Below are 22,421 nucleotides of genomic sequence, written 5' to 3'. Positions count from 1 at the left end.
GAACATACTCATCATCCATCATATGCACTTCAAAACACGTACGTAACCATCCCCAACCTTCATTTCTATCTTTCTTTCTTTCTTTCTTTCTCACACAGTAGATTTTGTTATTCATCTTGTGATTGATTAGTTAATTTCTTGAATGATCTATAACATGTTGTGTGATTCAATCTTGACTTTGATTCTGTATCGCATTTCTTTCAATATTCCAATTCCCTTCGCAATATCGTTTCTTTCATTGATTTCGATTTTTCGTTCCAGATTTCTGTTTGATTCTACTCAGCTGCGAGTTCTATCCTCTGTTTTCTGTTCATCGATTATCAAATTTAGATGTATTAGGTTAACGAATTGATCAATGTTTACTTTTAATTAGCACACTATATAGCAAAGATAGATTCTGTGGGTTTTACTATTTTAGGTACCATTGTGTTTTTTCAAATTTTTAATTAAAAATTTTTTTGTTCATATATATTGCAGAAATTTTGATACTTGAAAATGATCTAACTGCTTGTTAGAGAAAGTGTGTTAAACAAAGGCGAAGGAGCTGCAGGTATATAAATCAATTCCTATGCATATGGACTAGTTTTTTTATTTTATTTTTAAATGTAAATTAAGATTGCAGTTTAAGTTCAAATATATGAATTAGTCATCTCATAAAAAAAAAATTAGTTAATAAAAAGTTCATCTGAGATGAAAATAAAAACAAATTAATGAAATTATTAGTTGAGGCTAGAATTAGAAAGCAAAGCTAACTGAAGAAAATATATGAATTAGGCCCTTATTGAAATAGACTCACTTTTGTTTTTTTAGTTTTTTTGATTGAAGACCACTTGTTTTGTTTGTTTAAATGAGAACAAGAACTAATATTAGTTATCAAATTTTTGTTTTGTATTAACCTAACTAGGACTAATTTCAAACTTTTTTTAATAATTTTTTTTCTTTCAATCTTCAATTTTAAATAAATGAAACATTAATTGTCAAAAATAAGTATTTTAGGGTATTTTCAACAATTTAACCAATTTAACCAATTTAAAGAAGCATAATTAAGTCTTATTTATTTAATACCAAATTGACAAATTCTCTCTATTAAATAATTAATTTGTAAAACTAATATCAATTGTAAAAAAAAACAAACTAATATGAGAAGACTTTATTTAATGAAAAAGTCTTATATTTAATAGAGATATAGAATATGTAAACAAAATTTATTTTTTTATTACTAAAATTTAGGTTAAATTTAGGGTTTAAGATTATAAACCCAACAGAGCTAGAATAAATAATTGGAGTTAGCGAAATTAATTATTGAATAATAATTAATTAGTTAATTTTATTAATGTATATCATAATAACGTGTCATTGTTGAATAGGATCCAAAAATAGCGTTGAACAAAACAAATTCTGTTAAGGTTATTTCTCTCTCCTATGAATCATTATTAATTTTAATTTAGAATTAAAATTAAAAAAATGTGTTAATTAATTTGTTAAAACAGATTGAAATATAAGCGGAGATAGAAATAGAAGAGCACCATAAAAGTTGCAGGTGCATCGGGAGCGGAGACGACGCAAAAAACTATTATGAAGCATGAACATCAACATTTCAAGAAACAACAACAGCAACGGAGGAACCCCACAGGCTTGTTCTGCTTGTAAATACCAACGTAGGAAGTGCGGTCCAACCTGTATTCTCGCACCATATTTTCCTCACGAGCGTCAAAAACAGTTCCTCAACGCCCATAAATTATTCGGCGTTGGTAAAATCACCAACATGCTTAAGAATGTTCCTCCTGAATCCAGAGATGTAACCATGTCTACTATTGTTTATCAAGCTGATATGCGTGCTTTGGATCCTGTTGGTGGTTGTTATCGACATATTCAGACTCTGCAGGCTCAGATTGATTATTTCACTGTTGAGCTTCATTTTGTTCTTCAACAGCTTGCTATTTGTAGAGCCGCAGCTGCTTCTTCTTCATCCAATCATCATCATTATAATGATATCGTCGTAAATGGTAACGTTAATGGTATCGGTAACGACGATAATAATAATAATATTAATCATAATGATGATGAAGGTGTTATTATCCCTCCTCATCATTATCAACATCAACAGAATTTTGTTGAGGAACAACTGGATGATGTTAATATGTTTCAACCGCAACAGCAACAGCAGATGCAACCGCAGTATGTTGTTGATGATGTTGTCGGGGTTAACCCTAATTATGTTCCTTTGCAAGAGGATCTTAATACGTGGGTGAATTCAATACCGTTGTCGCCGTTAACGTTGCAGGATAATAAAAAGGAGGAGGATGAGGTGGATCAAGAACCTGTTGGTGATAATCGTTTGAATGATGATCAGAAACCTGTTTTTGACCTAAGTAATGAGATGAATTCGTCGGATATCGTCAGAGGTAGTACTAATGATCCGAGACAGCAGGTTTGTTGATTGTTTGTATATATCATTGGTTCATGATCTGTTTTGATTTGTTAATTTGAGTTTCTTTGGATGAATCACTTGATGATCCTATAATATTGTATTGCATGGGAATTAATTCTTGACTTATTCAATATGAACATGATTGTGTATCTCATGCATGAAGCCAAGTTCTTTTATATAATTTGTTTGTTACAAATCATTACTATACTTCATTTAATTCTTAGGATTTCTTGATTTTTTGGCTTACAAGAATTAGATCATTATTATAAATGTCTTTTATTGTTATCTGATATTGTGATATTTTATTAAAATATGCAGCTATGATGAAGAGGTATTGTGAATGAGAAACAAGGCTGTAATAAAAGGAGAAAAAGATGAGCCCATAGATTGGAAAGGTGCAGCAGCTTTGTTTATTCTTTTTAAGTTATTAGAATAGATTCCAGAAACTTTTTGCTAGTTTTTTTAGATTTAGAGTAGTGTCCACATTTCAGATTAGTAATTTTTTAGCACACAAGGATCACTGGTGTGCATGTGTTTTTTTTGTAAGGCATAGATTTCTTTCCTATTGCTGTTACTGATTTGAGTTTTTCTGAGGCTATAACATTTTTTTTTTCAATATCTGTTTTGTCATACTATAACAATGCCAAAACAACTTTGTACATGAAAAATACAAGCTTGCATTGGATCTGGATTGGATCTGGATCCAGATCCAATGCAGTCACTACAAGGTGTTGCAACAGATTGCAGAAACGTTGGATCTAAATACAACGGATATTTGGATTTTGATTTGGTTTGGTAATCCGTTGAAGCAACTGCAAAGGATCTAATCTCTATAACACGAGCTTAGATTCTTTGAAATCTGTGTGACCATAAAGAGTCTAAACTCTATAAGATGAGTTTAGATTCTTTGCAACGGTTGCACAGATTCATTCACAGTACATGTACTTATTCAGAGACATTATAGAAACATATATTAACTTGTAGGACTATTGACAGTAGAAGAAATTAGGTGAAGCTTGATATTCTCAAGCTGCAACTCCAACTGCAAATTCTTCTTCCTCTCAGTTTCTAACTCCATCCTCAACTTAGAGATCTCCTGCACCGTTTTCTCCTCGCTTTCGGCCACATGACTCTCCTCTTCATTTCCACCGATTAGACTCATCAGAAACTTCACCTGTCCTAGTTCTTGTTCCAAGCTCCCTTTCAACACACTCAAAGTTGCCAACGTAGCTTCACGGTTCTTCACAACACCACTAACATCATCGATATCAAGTTCAACCACATCAGAATCATTGGGGCTTGTCTCAATCACAGTTCCTGATGATGCAACATCTTCCTCCTCTTGGATCGCATTTTCTTCTTCAAACCGAACTTGTTTCACCACATCATGATCTTCTATGCACTGATCCTTAGGGAATACCGGCTCAAGTTTCAACCCATCTTCATTGAAATTCCAACCACTAATTCTTCTCTGCTTCACATTCACCACTGAGTCCTCATCATCACCATCATCATCATTCTCCTTTGAGTCTGCACCCATTGTAACTTTGATCTCTTTGTACCTTTTCTCAACACTAGGCAAACCATTCAACACATTCTTCACCAAAAACTCTGGTCCCTTACAATTCTTAAAGAACGAATGCTTAAGCAACTTCTCAGCAGAAGGCCTTTTTGTAGGATCTTGATTCAAACAAGAAGCAACCATATCCTTAAAAGCCTTAGAAAATTTATTACTTCCACCACTTCCCTTATAAATATATTTATCAAAATCAGAAAACCTAAACCTTTTGGTGATGTTAAGCATCATTGACTTAGAAGGAGGAAGATGAGAAAGTGGTGGTCTTCCATGTGCTAGCTCCAAAGCAGTTATCCCAAAAGACCAAATATCAGCTTTGAAACTGTAACCATTATGAGAATGGATAACCTCAGGAGCCATCCAATAAGGAGTTCCAGCAAAATCAGTAAACATAAGAGAAGAAGAAGAATTAGAAGACGAAGACGAATAAGAAGAACATACTCCTACTGAGTTGTTAGATTCATAAATGGAAGCAGAAACACCAAAATCAGCAAGTTTCACTAATCCATTTGAGTCAACAAGGATGTTACCAGATTTGATATCTCTATGAAGGTGACCTTGTCCATGAAGGTAAGAAAGAGCATTGAGAGTGTCTTTGAGAATAACAGCTATGGATTGTTCTGATAAGCCGTTTTGGAAAGAGTGAGAGATTATGGACTGTAATGAACCTCCTGCCATGAATGGCATAACCACCCAAAGACGGTGGTCCATGGTGAAGGAACAATGAGCTTTGAGGATGTTGGGATGAGAAAGAAGTGATAATGTCTTCGCTTCACGTCGAACATCGTCGAGGTCGGGGCGTGAACGATCTAAGTCTATGGATTTTATAGCAACTGGTGTGGAGTTTACAGGGATGCAGATTGCTTTGTAGACGACAGCGCTGTTACCGGCGCCAATTTCGTCGATGATCTTGTAGGAGGAAGAGTCTAATGGATATTGCACCCTTTCTGCTATGTTGCTTGCCATGGAAGTTTTCATGCAGAGGTTGAAAATTGAAATGGTTTGTTAGAAAATATATACAAGAGGAAGAATATATATATGAATTGCATGGAATGGTGATGGATAGGTGGATGGAGGAAATTAATTGATAAGAAAGTGGTAGATTGAGTTTAAGCAGTTTTCTTGTGAATGTTGATGAAAAAAGAAGAAAGTATCATAAGCTAGAGGTGATTTATTTCTCATTTATATACTGTGGCTGTGAAACCATGCATGTGAATCACAAAAATGATGTGTAACTATATTCACCTAATTAATAATGAAATAAGTAAATAAATTTTATTTATTTATAGGTTTTTTTGTGTGTGTGTGTGTGAGTCATTTACACCAATTTCTATTAGAAACTCGTAATATAAATTTGTTACACAGCCGTTTACACAGCCACCATGCCATTGGATTTGGATCCAATTCTTTAGATTTTAAATTTGATATTTCTATGCGTAGGTGTGGATTTGTTGAAATCGGTTGAAATTTACAAATTTGTAGAATATTTTTAAATATAACACCTTTATGAAAATGGTAGAAGATTTTAAAATTATAATGTATATGAAAATAGAAGAATTTAAAAGTATTATGGTCCTAATCTATTGTGAAATATCTAAAAAGATCTAAAATAATGTAGAAACATTCACTACCATTGAGAGGATCGTGACTTGAGCCTATAAATAGGCAATTGACATTTTGTAATTGATCATCTAGGAAATCAACGTGATAGCCTTCATTCTAAACTATTTTTTTAAAACTATCTTATACTAACTATCAACTATTCAAATATCAACAATAACATCAAAGCTAGTTCAGTCGTACATAGGGCGTCGTTATATTACCTACATACTATTTTAAAATCTTCTCAACTACTTCAAAAAAAATTTCTTGTACTATTAACCAACTCCGACAATTTTTCTAACCTATGGATAATACCACTAAATCATCATCTATTTTTGTCCCTATTTTCAATGGTGAAAATTATGATTTCTGGCGTATTAAAATGGAGACATTTTTTTCATCTCAAAATTTATGGGCAAGTAGAAGAAGGATTCACCACCCCCACAGATACTTCAGCTCTTAATGCAGCTCAAGAAAAAGAGTTGAAGAAAAATAAACAGCAAAATTCAAAGACATTGTTCACCTTGTAACAAGCAGTGACTGATGCAATATTTCTAAGAATTATGGTTGCTAAGACATCCAAAGAAACATTGAACACATTGTAGGAGGCGTTTTAAGGAAGCGGTAAGGTGCATGCCGTTAAACTTCAATCTCTAAGAAAAGATTTTAAACTATTGAAGATGAAGGAGTTTGAGACAGTTAAAGATTACTATTCTAAAGTTAAAGAAATAATTAATCAAATGAGAGCTTTTGGGGAGGATATTCTTAACAAGAAAATTGTTGAGACAATTCTAATTACTATGCCCTTAAAGTTTGACCCAATCGTGACAATGATTGAGGAAATCAAAGATATGTTCTCTCTATTAGTGACAAAATTAACGGGCTCTCTTGAAGCATGTAAGCAAAGATTATATAGGCATAAAGAAGATATACTTGAAAATGCCTTCCACTCAAAGCTCAAATTTCAGCCCCAACATAAAGAAAATGGAGGAAAGAAAAATTATGGAGAAACTTATGAAAAAGAGAAGTTTTCTAGAAATTTCCTCAATAACAAATTAGATAAAAATCCTCAATGCAATATCTGCAAAAAAACTAGGCCACACAGAAATATTGTTGGCACTGTAATATGCAACAATGCAACCAATGCAAGAAGTTCCGGCACGTAGAGAAAAATTTATGCAATAAAAATAGGCATCAAGCTAATATTGCAGAGGAGCACGATCAAGAGCAATGTACATTTTATGCCACTCAAGAATCAATCAGAGAAAAAGGAGGAAGTTGATACTTGGATATTGGTTGCAGCAATCACATGACCAAGGATGAGACTGTTAGAACAAGATTTGTTCTGATCAATATTCTTGTTTTAATGATAACAATATATATGAATTTTGTATAAGACAATGTGGTACTCTAATCCTATGCATTTTCCATTTTAGGAAATATATAAGGAGTATGCACAATTCAGCGCTCAGAAGCACTGACTTAGAAGGTTCAGGATTGCAACATCAGAACATGCTCTCGCAAGACATCAGAAGATGGTCAAGCAGAATCAGAACATGGTCTATGAAGCATCAGAAGAATATGAGATCAGAAGCAGAAGCACTGAAGTTCTTATGGTATCACGCTCAAGCACTTCAAGGTCTGAAGACAAGAAGATGCTCTGCACCAAGCTGAATGACTCTGATTATTCAAACGTTGTATTCACAAATCTGAGATCAGAAGCAAGTACAAGATGACAGGCTACGCTGACTGATAAAAGGAACGTTAGAAGCTACAAAAGGCAAAGTCAGTAAAAGCAGCAAAAGCAAGGCTCGAGCTAGTTGACAAAAGTGTGAAACATTAAATGCAGAACTGTATTATACACGCAACGCATTAAATGCTCCCAACGGTCATCTTCTCAAACGCCTATAAATATGAAGTTCTGATCAGAATCAGTCACACAACTCTTGCGCATTATACAGAAACACTATCAAATTTAAAGCTCACGAACTTCATCTTCAACCTCACAACTATTGTAATATATAGTGAGTGTTAAGCTTAGGACTTAAGAGAAATATCACAGTTGTGATTATAGCTTTCTAAGAAGCATTTCAATACTCTTGTAAACATTTATTTTACATTGATTGTAAAAGGTTCCTAGAGTGATCAGTGAGATCAGTAGACTCTAGAAGACTTAGAAGTTTCTAAGTGGTGAGTTCCTAGAGTGATCAAGTTGTGATTAGTATACTCTAGCAGACTTAGAGTGTTTCTAAGTGGATAACCATTATAATCAAGATTGATTAGTGGATTAAATCCCCAGTTGAGGTAAATCACTCTAAGGGGGTGGACTGGAGTAGTTCCGTTAACAACGAACTAGGATAAAAATATTGTGTTCATTGTTTTTATCTTAAGAGTTTTTAAAGTTACACTTATTCAAACCCCCCCTTTCTAAGTGTTTTTCTATCCTTCAAAGACTACTTTCAAAAGCATTGAAAAGTGTGTCAAAGTCAAAGTTCGGTTGTGAAATAGTAGTGTTGTAGAACCAAAAGGCACTGTCACGGTGGAGACATATAAAGCTACGTGACTCATCCATAATGTCTTACTAGTTCCCGGCATAAAAGAAAATCTTCTAAGTGTTGGCCAAATGATGGAGAGATGCTACACACTTCACTTTGAAGGAGGTGTATGCAAAATCATAGACAACAAAAATAAAAGGGGTCGAGATAGCCCAAGTGAAGATGGAGAAGAACAATAGAAGCTTCCCACCAAATTTGAAATGTGCAACTAACATTGTCATGAAGGTACAAGTTGATGATTCATGGCTATAGTATCAAAGATTTAGCCACTTCAACACACATGCCTTGAAGTTGTTACATGAGAAGAAAATGATGAGAGATCTTCCAAGCATAAAGGAAAACAATGAAGTGTGCGAAGGGTGAATCCTCGATAAGCAACACCAATTTTCATTCTCAATAGGTAGAGCATGGAGATTTAAAGACTTATTGGAGCTGATATATACTGATGTCTGTGGACCAATGAGGACGCCATCACTCAAGAACAAAAGGTATTTTATACTCTTCAGAGATGACTTATCTAGAATGACATGGGTCTAATTCCTAAAATAAAAATAAAAAATCTTTGGAGTATTCAAAAAGTTTAAGGCCCTTGTTAAAAATCAAATTGGAAAACAGATAAAAGTACTAAGAAGTGATCTGGACAAAGAGTACGCCTCGCTCGGGTTTAACAAATTTTGCGAGGATGAAGGCATAGAGCAACAACTTATAGTCACGCATTCTCCTCAACAAAATGGTGTGTCTGAGAGAAATAATCGCACAAATAAGGATATGGATAGATAAATGTTGAAGGAGAAGGGACTGCCTAATACTTTTTGGGTTGAAGCAGTCTACACTGATGTTTACATATTCAACATATGTACAACTAAGGCAATACAAGATAAGACTCCAATTGAAGCTTGGAACGGGAAAAAACCATCAACAAAGCACCTAAGGGTCTTCAGATCTATCTGCTACGTTCACATTCCAGACGTGAAGAGGCACAAGCTTGAAGTTGATGAGAATGCTTCTTGGAATTGGGATGAAGAAAAATTGGAGAAGAACATTATTATACCATCTCAAATACCTCAAGAAGAAGCCTAGGAAGAATACCCAGGTGAGTCTCATTCCCCTCCATCACAACAACAAGAACAAGAACTATCATCATCAGAGTCTACACCAAGACGAGTAAGATCTTTGGTGGACATATATGAAACCTGCAATTTGGCCATACTTGAACTTGGAAGCTTTAAATAAGCGTCAAAGTAGGAAGTATGGGTCAAGGCAATGGAAAAAGAGATAAATATGATCGAGAAAAACAACACATAGGAGTTAGTAATTTGTACCCATGGAAAAGATATCATTGGGGTTAAGTGGGTCTAAAGATAAAGCTCAACCCTGATGGCACCATACATAAACATGTGATAAGGCTAGTAGCTAAGGGTTACTCACAACAATCTGGGATTGACTACAATGAGACATTTTCACCAGTAGCAAATCTTGATACCATAAGAGATCTAATAGCTATTGTGGCCCAAAAGGATGGAGTATCCATCAACTAGATGCCAAATGTGCCTTCCTCAACGATTTACTTGAATAAGAGATTTATATGAAGCAGCCATAAGGATTTATGTCTGAAGGCAAAGAAACGTAAGTGTTAAGACTACGAAAAGCACTCTATGGCCTAAAGCAAGCACCTTGAGCATGGTATAGCAGAATCGATCAATATTTTATGGATCAAGGATTCAAGAGGAGAAAGAGTGAGCATACAATATACATCAAGTCTCAAGGTCATTATACTCTCTTACTCTCCTTATATGTAGATGATCTTATCTATACAAGAAACAATACTAAGATGATGATGGAGTTCAAAGAAGACATGATGAAGACCTTTGAGATGACTGACCTTAGTTTGATGAGTTACTTCCTGAGTAAATAGAGGTAAGTCAGAGAAATGACAGGGTATTCATTTCGCAAAAGAAATACATAGAAGGCTTACTTAAGAAATTCAATATGTACGATTGCAATCTTATCGTTACTCCACTCATAAGAAATGAGAAACTACATAAGAATGATGGAGCTCTAGAAGCTGATGCATCCAGATATAGAAGTATAATTGGAAGCCTCCTATATTTGATAGCTAAAAGACCATACATAGTGTATGCTACAAGTCTTCTATCAAGATTCATGCAAATCCCAAGTCAAATACACTTTGGAGCAGGAAAAAGAATTTTGAGGTTTCTACAAGGAACACAAGAGTTTGGTATATGGTATACTACCGAAATTTACTTAAGATTACTTGGCTACACTGACAGTGATAGGGTAGGTTCAGTAGATGTCATAAGAGCACCTGAGCTATGCTTTCTCACTCAGCTCAAGAATTTTCTCTTGGATGTCAAAGAAGCAAGCTACTATTGCACAGTCAATAATCGAATTAGAGTACGTGGCAGCTGTTGAAGCAACGAGCCAATCTATATGACTTTGTAGAATAACTGAAGACATGGGAGAAAAACAAGACCAACCTACTTTAATCATTTGCGACAATAAATCAATAATTGCAATGACGAAGAATCCAGTGCACCACATAAAAAACACATAACAATCAAGTATCACTTTATTACAAAAGCTGAAGCAACTAAAGAGTTCAAACTCAGCTATTGTAGGACAGAATATCAAATTGAAGACATATTCATGAAGGCGTTTCCGAGACCAAGATTTGAAGAACTACGAGCTACGCTTGAAGTTGCAGAAATTTGCATCAAGGAGGAGTGTTGAAGTTGCTACAAATTTCTAGAATATTCTTAAATATAATATGTATGAAAATGGTAGAAGAACCTAGAACTATAATGTGTATTCAAATGGTAGAAGAACCTAGAACTATGATCTAAATGAAAATGTTAGAAGAACCTGGAAGTATCATGATGCAAATCTATCATTGAGAGGTTTTTTTAATAAGGCCTCATATATTAAGAAAACCCGAAAAGGATTACAAAAGAGGGAGTTGCTAAAAAGCCAACTCAACAAAAAGAGGAAAATCTAAAACAAGGCATACCTAGTCTATTTTGGACAAAATCCTTCCTAATGCCTAAGGGAATGGATTAAAAAATGGTTGGGGAAGTACAAGTGAGACCAATATTTACATAAAAAGTCCGCACAAGTATTCTCTTCTCTAAATATGTGAGAAATGAAGATGTTTTTATGCGCCAAAAGAGTTTGAAAAGTGTTCCATATGTTTCTAATTTGCCACGGAACCAAGGAAAGTTTTCTTGAAAGCTTGAACCACAATTAAGGAATCTGTCTCAATCCAATTTGTTTGCCACCCTTTTCCCCAAACAATCTCCATAGCCTTTAGCACTGCAGAAAACTCTACAAGGTAAGAGGAAGGCCGAATAACCTGCTTAGCAAAAGCCAATATAAATTTTCCATGGTTGTTTCGAAAAATGCCTCCACATCCAATTGGAAGAATGTTAAGACTATAGGCACCATCGCAGTTGCTCTTAATCTAGTCAAGAGGGCAAGGGTGCCAAATGATTTCGGTAATTCTTGGGCTCTAGAAGGCTTTATGTTTATGTTAAAAGCTTTAATTATTTGGAATTCATCCATGGAAGATGATGTTGTTGCTTTGGAGTTGTTGCCAGTGAGAAGAAGAAGAGATTTAATTCTTTGAATAGTGGTCTTGTAAGTTGGTGTGATGGTTATGAATCTTTCCCAATTCCTAGTTTCCCAAATAAACCATTTAATGTAGACGATTGTAACTTTCAGAACGAGGGAGAATTGTTTAGATCTATTAATGTTGCAAGCAGTCCACCAATCCTCGAGAGTTGAAGGATGACTAGTGGTCTTGACTGCTTTGTAGAACCAGAGCCATATTTCTTTAGCAAAAGGACAGTTAACGAAAAGGTGCTGAGAAATTTCAACTTTAGACCTGCAGAGACTGCATCTAAAAACCGTGAAGTAAACCCTTAAGTTAAGTTAATCATCAGTTGGGACCTTATCCAACATGAGCCTCCAAGCTAACAAGGATTTTGAAGGCGGTATATCAACACTCCAAATGGTTTGAGCCCAAGGAATAGAAATCAAAAAGGCTTTGAAATGATAGGTTTGCTTTAAATCAAGATTACCAAATTAAGAGAGAGGATAATGACTTGAGTCTATAAGTAGGCAATCGACACTTTGTAATTGATCATCCAAGAAACCAATGTCATATCATTCTTTTTAAACAATTTTATAAAACCATCTTACATCAACTATCCACTATTCAAATACCAACAAAATTCACCATAGTTTAAGCAAATGTTTGAAAGTGTGGATTTGGAGGCATTTACAAACTCAATTTCCGCCTTTAAAAATAATTGTATCTATAAAATACATCAGTCGATAACTCTATCAGCACAGTATAAATCAAAGTTGCAAGTATGAGACTATGTTGTATGAAAAAGGTGTATGTCCTCTTCCTTTTATGGTTGCTAGCACATATATGATCTCACATGTTCAATTTCTATAAAAACTAATTGATTGACCATTAAGACTCATATTTCCTTATTTACATCAGATCAATTAATAAGAATCAAATATTTTGCCTCTTTATCCGAGACCGATCACTTATAGGAATTAATACGCTCTGAATGCCTGTACGTTAGAGTGCATCATTCAAAAGTAAGATATATTAACTCTAGACCATTATGCTCGACTTGGCATATTAAGTTGAACTGGCTCGACTTTGTCTCATGAAATGACTTAAAACGGAGGCGGACTCGGTTGAGTCCAGATTTTGATCCGACCCATCATATACGTAAAGTAACATATATAGTTTTGTTCAATTTAATAATTTTATCATAATTCTACCATGAAAATATTATATACATATTAGTTTACACTTACTAAAAAAATAGTCAGAAAACTTATAAGTTATATATATGTTTTGATATTATTGACAATAATCATATCAAATTAAAAATTATATGATATATGTAATTAACTTGCAGTTGTATTACATATCATCTAAATTAAATTAGATTTGTGGTAAGGCATTTTTCACTTTCAAATATGAAGTTATGAGTTCAAGTTCTACGAAATCCTTCTTTTCAAATCAGATTTAGGACTCGGTGAATAAAAAATATGAAGAGAGTTCAAGCTTTGAGAAGAGATTTTTTTTTGTTTATCACCATCGGTTTAGTCCGGTTTGGGGTCAGTTCTGGCATCAAGTGGTACCATGGTTCTCCCTACCAAGTTCAGCGCCAATTACTACTGGACCAACTAACGATAGGTTGCTTTGAGAAGAGATTTTGAAACTCTAGAAGTGAACACTAGTGAGAGGAGTAATTAATATTTCAATCTATTCATGAAAATAGGAAGTAAGATGAAAGTGAATGGAGAACAAATGAAAGATATCACTAATGTAGAGAAAATCCTTAGAACTTAGACATAAAAACTCAATTATGTAATTGTATTGATTGAAGAATCCATTAATCCATAGGCGTCGTGTCCCTCTAGAGCTCCCAACCTTTCTTCCAGAACACGATATTTTTCGGCAGACTCCACATTTGTCATTGGGTGTGTATCTTGAGGATTTGACTTGTAGTAATCAAATTGAGTATCCTCAAAAGCATCTTGAGGTGAGGTATGCCCAGTCTGGCCAATATGATTTTCTTTCATAGCAGGGTCTTCGTTCACGTTAGACACTGTGACAGTGTGACTTGTACCAGATGAGGTTGAGTAGGGCCTTTAGCTTGTGCTGGAGTATACCCAGGAGAAAGACCGAATTCTGGGAACTGATTAGTCACCCCAGGCTGCGAGTTTGATGTAGAACCAAATAGTGGAGCGGAATTCTTAACATTCACAATTTGTTAAGGGGTGTTCTCTTTCCTTGCCATAGCTAACATGGCTTCCAAGAGTTGGTCCATCTTGATTTTTATCTCATCAACATCTTTTCTTAATGTAGTCTGATTTTGTTCCAACTGGTCCATGATTCTTTGACAGTTGCCTCGTGTTTTGTAAGAGTGTCGGGAGTCAGCTTGTACGACTATTTGTTTGGTATGTCTGAGGATGGAAAAAGGAATGAGTTTTTTGAAACAGGTGCATGCATGATGATGAATGCGGATGCATGAGTTGTTGATGTATGCTCAATTTTTTTTAGGGGAATGCAAAGCCATGATATGTATGACTGGTTTATGAGAAACGTTGGTGGGAGAAATTTAGGGGCTAACTAATCATTAACTCTCTCACAGGTAAGCTCTAGATTTTCTTTGAGAAAATTTTTTCCTAGAGTCACAGAGCCTACTTGAGAATATTGTCATCATATAACAAATACTCATTAGACAACAATACCATGAAGAGGATCTATTTTCGGTGAGGTTTTTCGTCTCAACCAAGCGAGACATGCATCTTGAAGGCCAAAACTACACAACCATCGACTCCAAGGTGTTAGACATGGTTCTCAGATCCACGGATCCGGTTTGAAAATATAATCGCCATAACGAATTGCTCATTAAACAACAATGTCGTGAAGCAGATCTATCCTGAGTGAGGTCTTCATGTAAACCAAATGAGACATACATCTCGAGGGCCAACATTTCACAACCATCAGTCCTAACAACAAGTTTAGGTTCTAATCAAAAGGTCCCTAAAGTCACGCATCTTCTTGAGAAATATTTTCGCCATAACGAATACTCATTAGACAACAATTCCCTCAACAAGATCTACTCTAGGCAGGGCCTTCATGTCACCCAAGCGAGACATACATCTCGAAGGCCAAAACTACACAACCACCAACTTAAACTTAGGTTTTTCTCAAAGCTTGGGTATAGAGCTTCACTCAAACATTGCTTCTCAAATCCTGCAGAAAAATATATAAAGAAATAGATAAAGTATAATAAAACAAGATAAAGGAAACATAAAAACACAAGAAGAAATAAAAACAAAGCTAATATTCATCGCAAAGTTAAATAAACTAGGTATGACTCTAAAAGAATCCCCAGCAGAGTCGTTAGCTATCGTGGCGCAAAAAAAATACCCGAGCGCATGAACGCTCAAAATCAACAGAGTCGCCACCAAAGTTTTATTTTTTTTAAAAGGGAAACATCGACAAAACCTTTGAAGAACAAAAATATGCTCATTGCAACCAAATTCAAGTTCGGGAGTCGGTTATGTACGGAGAAGACATTAGCACCATACGCATTTGTTGTACTCAACAAGAATCGTTTAGTTAATTTTGAAAAAGTGCTAGCTTAAAATGTTTAAGTTTCTTTTTTTTTATTAAAGTTATTGAAAATGAAATAAAAGAACTAAAAAATAGATTTTTTTTTAAGTGTTTGACAAGGAGTTGAGTCTCACTCCTACATATCTTTTGGTGCAATGAGAAATTCAAAGCTACGTAGTTCTTTTAACCAAAAGTTTGTTTGTTGGTTGATTTTAATTGCGAAAATGATTTTAGTCGCCATTGGGTGGAAAAAAATATGTTTGATGGGTTGAGATTTTTTTTAGATGGAAGACGAGTATCCGGATAGCAAACTATACGACTTGTATCCAAATACTCAGAGACCACGGGGATATATATCCAATAGATTATTTTTCATCTGATTATCTTGCGAAGAGGTTTGAAAGGAAGATGAATATTCGAAAGACAAGTTATTCATCTTGCATCAAAATACTCGAAGACTACAAAGATATATATATCCAATAAAGATTAAAAAATCTCATATCCAACTATTTTAAATTAATCATTATTGGCAAAATATCATTTTTCGTCCCTTAATTTTATCTCGGAGTCTAATTTAGTCCCTTAATTTTTAAAAAGACCAATGTAGTCTTTTATGTTTTCAAATATTGTCATTTAAATCCTTTTCGTCTATTTTTCACAAACGCCGTTTATGTTTGTATGTGTGACATCCGACGTGACATCTGACATGTCATATCTTCATACTGTTGTCCTATTTGACAGTAAAGCTTGACTACGAATAACGTCATTATGTTTAATGAGGTCTCACGATTAAGTCACACTTAATATGTCATTAAATAGACTAATTATTCCAAAGACTTTATTATGTCATATACAAATAAAATAATAAATACAATTCCTTATATATATATATATATATATATATATATATATATATATATATATATATATATATATATATATATATATCAAGGTCATGATACAAAAAGCATATACAACCAATACTGATTGGCTATTAAGGCTTATTCCAATTCACTATTACGTAGAAATCATTTCATAACGGTTGGAAAAGGGATACCACCAAGCCTGACCAACCTTTGTGAGGTAGAAGTTGTTGTATGTATGATGCTTTCAACTACGCCCGTGCGACCGTTATTATAAACTAGGTAGTGTGTTACCTATCACAACTGTTACTTCAAACAACCGTTGTGATATTCTTTAACGCATAACATTTAACAACGGTTGTTCTAAACAATCGTTGTGATATCTACACTGGATTTATTATAAATTATGTGGAACGCTTATTTCGTCAATGCTCATTAAACATATAACTTTTCAATCTGATCTAGAACATTATAATATGACAAATTAAATTATATTAAAAGAATAAGTTACACCGTTCAATGTTAGACAAGAATTTTTCAACACTTATCCATATTTTTCTCTTAAACGGATAGAACTTGGTTTAATGCTCGTAGTTCTTCAACCTCTCATTCTTTCATCTCGGGTTCATTTTGCAAAATATTATTTACTTTGCAAATAAAATTAGAGGTGGAGCAAAGGGCGGTTGAAGAACTAAAAGCATTAAACCAAGTTCTAACGATTAAAGAGCGAAATGCAGACAATGGGTTGAAGCATTGATAAGGTAGAAGACTACACCTAAGCTACATTAGTGGTGGGCTTCCGTCAAAGAAAGGGTGTTGATTTTAATGAGATTTTCTCACTTGTTTTAAAGATGTCATCAATTAGAACTATGTTGAGTTTGGATGCTACTCTTGATTTAGAGGTTGAGCATATGGATGTGAAAACAACTTTCCTTCATGGTGATTTGGAGGAAGAGATCTACATGAAATAACCCGAATGTTTTCAAGTTAAAGGCAAATAAGATCATGAGTGTAGATTGAGAAAGAGTTGATAAGGGTTGAAGAAGGCTCCAAGACAGTGTTACAAGAAGTTTGAGTCTGTTATATGTGATCAAGGATATCATAAGACAACTTCAGATCATTGCGTCTTTGTTAGAAAATTTCCTAACAATGACTTCATTATCCTGTTGTTATATGTTCATGATATGCTTATTGTAGGGGAAAATATTTCTAAGATTGACAGATTAAAGAAGCAGTTAGGCGAGTCATGTGCCATGAAAGACATGGGAGCAGCTAAACAGATTCTTGGCATTAGAATCATGAGTGACAGAAAAGAGAAAAAACTATGGATGTCACAAGAATATTATATCGAAAGAGTGCTTCAAATCCAGGTATAGCATTAGAACCAGATATAGCACATGTTATTGGTACAATCGGTAGATTTTTGTCAAATCCATGTAGAGAGCATTGGAATGTTGTAAAATTGATTTTAAGGTATCTTCGCGGTACTAATTGTTTGAGACTTTATTTAGGACGAGGTAAGCCTACTCTAGTGGAGACATTGATTTCAGAAAGTCCACTTCGAGCTACATGAATAAATTTGTAGAAGGAGTTGTGACTTGGCAGTCCAGATTGCAAAAGTGTGTAACATTGTCTACTACAGAGGCTGAATTCATTGTCATTACTGAAGCATGCAAAGAGTTACTTTGGTTGAAGAAATTTTTGCAGGAGCTTGGTTTTGTTCAAGAGAAATATGTGTTATTTGTTGATAGTCAAATTGCTATTCATCTTGGTAATTCAATTTTTCATGATAGGTCCAAACACATTGATATGAGATATCATTGAATACGTGGTGTTTTGGATGCTAAGTTGTTGGAGTTAGCTAAAGTTAATACAAATGATAATGGTTCTGATATGATGACTAAAGCATTACCAAGAGGGAAGTTTGAAGCTTGTTGTGATATCGTCGATTTGACGATTTCTTCCACATAGTTGTGAGAGAGAGATTTGTTGGGCTTGAGTTCCCTTCCTATATGGAGAAAAACCCAAATATGAATAGTCCATTTTTCTTACTTATTTAAGTGGAGAGTGTCAATTTAGGGTGAAGGGAGATAGAGAAGAAAAAAGGATTTAAAAGAGAGAGAAAAGAAGAGAAATTCATTCCCATTTTTCTGCATCAGTCCCACTAAATCGATGATCTCCGATTCGTTCTCTGTCAGATCAAACTAAAATTTTGTGGGCATGTTTGCAACTCATGTATCTAACTTTTGACCGTTCATAATTTGAAAACAAGATCTGAGCTGAGAGATATCTGCCTCGCATTGGAGCTGCATATTTAGATTATTTTTCAGTTTTTTTATTCTTATTTGTAAGTTAGTTTTGCTTCGTGATTTGCAGTTGTTAGCCCTTGTTTGTGAGTCACTTTAAGAATTTTTTGTACCCTCAGTTGATTATAATGAAGCTATTTCTTTGGTCCGAACGATTCATGATTTTTACTCTTATATCAAAGAGTTTTCCATGTTGAAAATATTGGTGTTCTTTTGTGCATTTATTTGATTGATTTGTTGTTGATCCTTAAAGTTCTTACAAGTATGAAGAAATTTTATATCTACTACGTATTATTATGTTATTTTTGTCTTAATTTCCTATCAGTCCGTTCATAACTATCGACGCATTGTTGAAAATTGTATACACTTGAATAATTAAATTAAAATATAACATGTTTTATTTTTTTATATTTAATTAAATTATTACAACAATATAAAAAGAGTAACTTATTTAATTTTTAAGAAAAACTGGCCCCATCAAGAAAAGGCTAGCATAGCATTGGGTAGAGCCTAGAGGGAAAAGCACAATAGTTGAAGTCGGTTGAAGTAACAACAAAAAAATGCTGAAATATATGAAGTGGGTGGATAAGTTCCAAACAATTATTGTGAAGAGGAAAAAGAATTAGCAGCTGCCACCTCTGGCTCATTTGCAAGAGATTGGCACTTTCATCACTTGCTGCATTACATAAATAGACCACACAGGCACACGCCTCGCATGTAGCTAAACATATGCATAAAAATTAGTATAATAGAATCGTTGGCATGAGATTTTTGCTAATTTTTGCTTAGTGTTTCGACATGAATGGAAGTTATGTTTTTGACATCAAGCGGACTTTTTAGTAAATTTGATAGATAAGATTTCCTATAGAGGTATTTTTTAGGTGTATTTTTTAGTCTTCAAAGGCAATTCGATTGCCTTTGAAGCAACAGTAGCGGTTTTGAAAATTCGAAGCAACAGTAGCGGTTTTGAAACAATTTAAATATCAAAGACACGAATGAGAAGACAGAACCCACGTAACCAGATCCGTGTCAAATTTATGAAAAAGTAATCGTTTCGGACAGTTATTTTTGTACATAGTATATAAGTCGATTTCTTTGATGTAATAAAGGTTCGCATTTCATTTGTTTTTCCTTTAATTCAAAACACTAATCATAGTTACCAATAGTTAGCACAACAAATAAGTCGAATTAATGATTTATTTGGTGTTCCTCAAGCACCTACTTAAGCATATCCTAATGACCAAGTGCAACAACAAGTGTGCCCCAACCAGCCGAACAATCTAGACCTAAGATAGTCGGACACATAGTTTTGGTAAATAGGAACGAAGATGTAGATAATGTAGTTAGGAGAGTCCAATAAAATAATTTTGGAAAAAAAAAAAATAATCATTATGGTTGAACAAATCCTAAGGTCTTAATGTTGGTTCAACATCGCACATCTCCTCTTACACAAAAAACTATCATTTCCGCATGACAAGTGTTTAGAGAAAACCTAGCCTCCTCCCTTAACATAGCACTAGACCTAACCATTTTTGGTATTTACGTGCGCCAGACATATACACAATTCAAATTGTCCAGCAATAGAGATATCCTAACTTTTGCTTTAAATAATCAATATGTTACCAAATGGTGCCCTTTCATTTTTAATATTATAAACAATAGACAATGACAGATAGGCTTTCCGTTAGAACATATATGTAAATATTCTATTCGACATTATTGTATTTCTATGAATCAATTTGGCATTATTTAACGCACCAAACTAAAATACACAAATTAGAAAGAAAAAAAAATACAAATATATTTCTAAAGAAAAATAGACTAGCATACAACTGTCACCCACTGAAACTCAAGTAGTCTTTTTGTCGCCATTTACAAGCGTTTATGTAATAATTATGAATATGAATTATGAACAAATTATACCAGAATAAATATCAGAAAATAAATAAATTAAAAATAAAATAAAAACCAAAACAAAAAAAACAAAAAAAAAAACCAAAAAACACACCTCTATTGACTAAGATACTGTCATGTGTTGTTCTTCCACATGGGTTTCTTTACTTCATCAATTAAACGGTCCATTTCCAGATCTTAAATCTCACATCAACTTCACACTTTACCTTCGACGTTGACGCCGTTACCGCCACCGGTTTCTTACCGGTGGGAACATGAACTCTGATTCCGTCGCAAGAGACTCTAATTCTGACGTTTGGTGTTTTCAATTTTCCCAATTTAGCCTTCACTTTTGTATCAAGTTTCACTTTCAACGGTAACCCGTTTTTGCTCTTCATGTTTTTCTTCAACTCTGTGGCTGCGTCGGTTTCTAGTGGCTCTCCTTTGTTCAAAATGGAAGCTTTTAGTAAAGTTGTGTTCTTCTTGCCGTGTTTAAAAGAAGGGATTGTTGTTTTTCCGACGTCGATTTCGTTGGAGAGGATTTGAACTGAGGTGGGTTGGTAAACGAAGGTGATGGCTTTGTTGGGGTTTTTGGCGGTGATGTTGACGTTGAACTTTGAGTTGAGAGATGAGGAGGATGTGAGGTTGAGGTAGGAAAGTTTGAGAGATGTGACGGTGAAGGTGGGACGGTGGGGGCGGTAGATGAGGTAGAAAGCGGTGCCGGTGAGGCCGATGAGGAGGAGGAGGATGAGGAGGATGAGGAGGAGGTAGAAGAAGAAAGTGCAGCAGCAACGGCGGCGGGTGCGGCGGTGGTGGGGTTGAGGACGGTAGGTTGGGCGAGAGGCGCCGTAGAGTTGGGCCTTTGTGGCAGGGAAAGATGGGTTGGCGGTGGTTACGCCGTTTCCGTTGGTGGTGGTGGCGGGTTTGGCGGCGGGGTATACTCGATCTGTCATTGTGTTTTTGAGGAAAATAAGACTGTCGGTGAGAGAGAGTTAGAGAGAGAAAGAGAGTGTGTTTTTTGGGGTTAACTAAAGTGTGGATTAAGAAGAAGAAGTAATAAGTAGTAGAAAATGGGGAGAGAGAGATTGTAACATTCTAACAATTCTTTCTTTAGCTGTATCCAGCTCTTTACTCTCTTACCTTTAGCGCGTAGTCGCGTACAGTACATATAATGCTTTTCACGCTTATAATTATTTTATTTCTCAATCTCAACTATCTATATAAATGTATAATATATTCGTTTATAGGGAATTTTTTTTATAATGTGTTTCATTATTATGATTTAATTTGTTTATTCTATTTGAATTTATATTTTATTCTGAATTTAGAAGGAAGAAAATATTCTATGTATTACTTTGGGTTAGTTTTGAAGGTTTAAATTTGGTTACCTTGTCTATCTCAATTACTTCTCCTTTATTAGAAGGATGAGATACAGTGATCCTCTTTTTTTTTACTACTAAAGATATTTTCAGCAAAAATCTTATTAAATTATGGATTATGGTGATTCGAAACTCAGTAAAGTTACTAGACGAATTTGAATTCCATCTCATTGTTTGTATGCTGAAATGGGCCAAGGCGTCCGAGGTCAGACGATGCCTAAAGGACATGGAAAATCGCCCAATAGGCTTTGGATCTGACACCTGGTATCTGCCTCAATTATCACATGTGGTTTATGAAGAATAATGGTGGAAGGATGTTAGTCAAGAAGGAAAATTGACTCCTCTTAATTTGAGGGAGAATGAGTCTTCTTTGCCCCATGCTAACGATGATGGAATGAGGGAAACTATTCCTAGATAAGCCCGTGAAATATCTATAAATGCCCTAACCTATAAGGTTATTGAGATAGATACAAATTACATGGAAAAATTATAGAGTCTCTCACAATCTCTACGCGAACAGTCTCTTTCTCTAAATTATTGTACTTTTAGCGAGTACAATTGGATCCATCGTGTGACTCTGGTAAAACTAACTTGGGTCACAACTACATTACCTCAAAAAGCGCCCCAACCGCCGCCCCGAAT

General features: G+C 34.7%; 4 protein-coding genes across 5 annotated transcripts; 1 reads left to right on the top strand and 3 right to left on the bottom strand.

Annotated features, from left to right (window-relative positions):
• The first annotated feature begins 1,477 nt into the window (after positions 1 to 1,477).
• On the top strand, positions 1,478 to 3,049 carry LOC131653908 (LOB domain-containing protein 7-like). Of its 2 annotated transcripts, none has more exons than XM_058924250.1 (2): positions 1,478 to 2,405; positions 2,750 to 3,049. In XM_058924250.1, exons 1-2 carry the CDS (start codon positions 1,583 to 1,585, stop codon positions 2,773 to 2,775), a joined length of 849 nt encoding a protein of 282 aa, XP_058780233.1. In that variant the 5' UTR covers positions 1,478 to 1,582; the 3' UTR covers positions 2,776 to 3,049. The 2 variants fall into 2 exon arrangements, with proteins under 2 accessions (XP_058780233.1, XP_058780232.1); XM_058924249.1 differs by having other exon boundaries at positions 1,478 to 2,431.
• On the bottom strand, positions 3,034 to 4,996 carry LOC131653907 (serine/threonine-protein kinase BLUS1-like). The gene has a single exon (XM_058924248.1). It carries the CDS (start codon positions 4,983 to 4,985, stop codon positions 3,405 to 3,407), a length of 1,581 nt encoding a protein of 526 aa, XP_058780231.1. The 5' UTR covers positions 4,986 to 4,996; the 3' UTR covers positions 3,034 to 3,404.
• Positions 4,997 to 11,375: 6,379 nt separating this feature from the next.
• Positions 11,376 to 13,795, bottom strand: LOC131651335 (uncharacterized). The gene is made up of 3 exons (XM_058921000.1): positions 13,644 to 13,795; positions 11,624 to 12,080; positions 11,376 to 11,534 (listed from the first exon to the last, which is right to left on the bottom strand). Exons 1-3 carry the CDS (start codon positions 13,793 to 13,795, stop codon positions 11,376 to 11,378), a joined length of 768 nt encoding a protein of 255 aa, XP_058776983.1.
• A 6,496-nt stretch (positions 13,796 to 20,291) lies between these two features.
• LOC131653906 (NDR1/HIN1-like protein 6) lies at positions 20,292 to 21,515 on the bottom strand. The gene has a single exon (XM_058924246.1). The coding sequence runs from the start codon at positions 21,351 to 21,353 to the stop codon at positions 20,577 to 20,579; it is 777 nt and encodes a 258-aa protein (XP_058780229.1). The 5' UTR covers positions 21,354 to 21,515; the 3' UTR covers positions 20,292 to 20,576.
• Between the last annotated feature and the right edge of the window lie 906 nt (positions 21,516 to 22,421).

This window comes from Vicia villosa, linkage group LG2, assembly GCF_029867415.1.
Source record: "Vicia villosa cultivar HV-30 ecotype Madison, WI linkage group LG2, Vvil1.0, whole genome shotgun sequence".
NCBI lineage: Eukaryota > Viridiplantae > Streptophyta > Magnoliopsida > Fabales > Fabaceae > Vicia > Vicia villosa.
This window is presented reverse-complemented; position numbering and strand designations above follow the sequence as displayed.